This window comes from Nematolebias whitei, chromosome 6 (genome assembly GCF_014905685.2).
Source record: "Nematolebias whitei isolate Nwh7 chromosome 6, NemWhi1, whole genome shotgun sequence".
NCBI classification, from domain to species: Eukaryota; Metazoa; Chordata; class Actinopteri; order Cyprinodontiformes; family Rivulidae; genus Nematolebias; species Nematolebias whitei.
In genome coordinates, this window is record NC_056503.1 from 45,427,771 (window position 1) to 45,431,143 (window position 3,373).

The window sequence follows — 3,373 nt, forward strand, 5'->3', positions numbered from 1 at the left end:
TGAACTAAGAAAAACATCAACTAAATATACACTAAGCACTCATAACATAAAACATTGAACATCAGCACAAACATGAACATGAGTCTGTGAGCAGATGTGCACGCATGAACACATCAACATTGAAACAGATCAGCAGCAACATGAAACAGATCAGCAGCAACATGATATGGTTTTTCACAGTGATTATTCTAGTTAGAGATTCATTTTCCTGCAGCTTAAAACTTTGTGTTTGGATGGAATTGTACAGAAACCTACAGGATGTAATTATTCAGTCATGTTAATACAAGAATGTTGCTTTAGGGCATTAAAACACTTAATCTGCAACTGAATCATTTTTATTATTGAGAGTTTGTGTTGTCTTAAAGAAAATACATACTAGTAATTGTTTAAAGTATGTTTAAAACATAAATGTTTTTGCAGCATTAGAACATACTTATTTCTCTTAAACTCTTGAACTTATTTACACAACAAAACAAAATTTTCACAAGAAAAAAGATAAAATGTTGAAGTTTTAAATGAAACTCTAAAGAATTGCTGCTGTTTCAAACCCTTTGACTGTTTAGGATAAACAACTCAATGTTCCTGAATAAAATATTTTGTCTCCACTTTAAAAATAAAAAAAGACGGACTGTGATGGACTGGAGACATGTCCAGGGTGTCCCCGCCTCTCTCACAGTCACTGCTGGACATGGGCACCAGCTCCCAGCAACCCAGAATTGAAAAGAAGGTAAAGAAAATGGATGGATGGGTAATTTACGATTGTTGTTAAAAATGTGCAGCCAACAAACCATTGATTAATTTCTGCATCTGTTCAGAAAACATTTATGAAGGGAACAGGTTGAATAAAAGCTCTGTCTCAGTCCTACCTGGTTTAAGGCCATCTTTGTGAGGGAATTGACCCGACTGATAAAGTCTTTGGTGCAGACCCAGTTGATGAGATCTTTGGTGCAGACCCAGTTGATGAGGTCTTTGGAGCAGACTTTTCTGGATGGTGTTTGGGAAAACAGCACAAAGAGACACACACAACACAGAAACACACGGTCTCTCAGCATTGCACGAGCAGCAGAACCATCATCTGCATCACAAAAGCCTCATCTGTCTGCAGATCCTTGCTTCAACATCCATCACAGCTGTGAGGCTTCACCAGCACTCACATTTAGGTGCAAGGTCCAAATGAGATCGTTCAGTTGCCCCACAGCAGGCCAGTTCCAGTCTCAGACCAGCTGAGGAGGTCTTCAGACTCTGATCTGCAGCTGGACCCAAGACAGATGATCCAAGATCCAGAAGAAAGAATAAAATGATCTAGAAATGTTCTGAAAAATTCCTGAAATGGTTTCCTTCCAACTGGAGCCACAGCTGCAGACTCAGATGGACTCCTGAGACCATCCAGAACAACAACTTATCTCCCTCTTCAAACAAGTTAAAGTCCACTCTTCAACCATAAAGTCCTGAAACAGAAAGTTGTGTCCTTCTTGTCCTCTGGCAGCTGGTTTCTGTCTTCTCTGTGTGCGTCTTTTTCTCCATGTGGCTCCGTTTGTGGGACAAGGACTGATGGACAGATGGAAAACGGATGCATGGACAGGAGACAGGATCCTGCAGAGACCTCCACTCAGTCTCACTCCTCTTTGTCTCTGTCACTTTTCTAATTGTGATTTGCAGTTTTCACTCTCTTACTCCACCCATTCCTCCTCCTCTTCCTCCTCCTCTTCCTCAGATTCAGATAATCAAACTGCAGTTATGTCACTTCCTGCTCTGTTCTCAGGGAACTTGATGTTTTCTGTGAATCTTACCGTCTGCTTGAAGCCTGAACAGAATGAGACCTACTTTGGGTTCAGCCTGTTAGTTTGGTGGTGTCTTGAGATAACATTGACATATGATGTTCAAATGAAACAGAACTACCTGTTGAATTATTTGTGACTTGGTGTTTTCTGATCGACGAACTGATTCTACTTCAGAACCAACAAAGTTGAGTTTGAACTGTCTTTGGACACTGACGGAGATCCAGTGGGAAATAAAAGAGGTGAAACCAAACGTGCGTCTTGGATGTCAGACTTTGGACTTTGGATCCTGAGCCGTCTGTGAGCTGGTGCAGACTCACACACACACACACACACACACACACACACGCACGCACGCACGCACGCACGCACGCACGCACACACACACACACATGAATTTGATTGTGATTTTGTGGGAACTGGGATTTTGGTCCCCACAAAAATTTGGTACCTATTGTGAGTGCTGTCTACGACTGAGTTTTAGGGCCACACTAAGAAAAAAATAAAATAAATCAAAGCCATAAAATTACGAGAATAAAGTCGTAGCATAACGAGAATAAAGTTGTATAACTGTTTTTTTTTTTTACAGCTGTCGTTAATTTTTTCCCACGAGTTGGATCCACGACGCGACCTATTAATCAGTCCAGTAGGCGTGTCAGCAAATGACCAGTCTGAAGCTAAATGCTCCTTTAAGGGAGTTGCTGGATCTCTTCAGCCTCTTTCTGGCATGTTTACTGAAGACCTCTAACAGTTGTCATACACCGTTTCGCTCACCCTCACTGGGTGCCGTTTTCAAACGGAAACAAAAGCGAGTCATTACATCATGACGCCACGTATATGCATCCCAGAAGCAATGTAATATATATATATACATTTTACCGTGTCCCTAAAGGTCCGTCGTAGCTGTCAGACGATGGTCCCCCATGTAATAAAGACAAACACACACACACAATGTTCGGACGATGACTTGGTTAGTGTACATCATTGATATTTTTGCTCTCGGACCTGCTCCTCTTCGCTTCTCTGTGTTTGTGCTCAGCAGGTGTTTCACAGGTGAAGGAACCTCACAGGTCAGCATGAAAACCTTGTTTGAAACGTGGAATAAAGTTGACAACAATAAACTTTTTGCTTTTTTGCTCTCAGGTAAGAGCGGCTTGATGATTACTGTACAGGTGTGAAGTTTGTCTCCTGAGTCGCTGTGGTAACAGTAGTAAATAAAATAAACATTTATAATAAAAGGATGGTTAAAAAGAAACCTTGTGGTTTTTACTAAGAAACAAAACATCTTCTCATGTGGAAAACATTTAAGACAACTGAAAGTCTTCACAAAAAATTCACCCTGAAGGTCAGACCATGCAGTGCTCAGAGGAACAAACTCCATCTCGGACGCTACAAGTCTCAGCTAGCAGAACAAAGGTCAAAGGTCACGGTGTCTCTTCTCTAAAAACAACATGACAGGTTTGGGAAGTTTCATCTGAAAGAAACACAAGACATCTGGGACAGAACCAGACCAAAAGACCAATGTTTGTCCAATGTCAACTGAGCTGAAGATGAATGTCACCTCTTATCTGGACAATGGCTGAGGGGGGGGGGGG

At 41.4% G+C, this 3,373-nt stretch overlaps 1 protein-coding gene across 1 annotated transcript in view; it reads right to left on the minus strand.

Moving 5' to 3' along the window:
• Positions 1 to 3,373, minus strand: part of LOC119410982 — a 38,865-nt gene that overhangs the window by 22,220 nt on the left and 13,272 nt on the right. Inside the window, exon 7 of the mRNA XM_037677901.1 lies at positions 867 to 1,075. Coding sequence (XP_037533829.1) covers positions 867 to 1,075 — 209 coding nt within the window. The remainder of the gene's footprint in view (positions 1 to 866; positions 1,076 to 3,373) is intronic.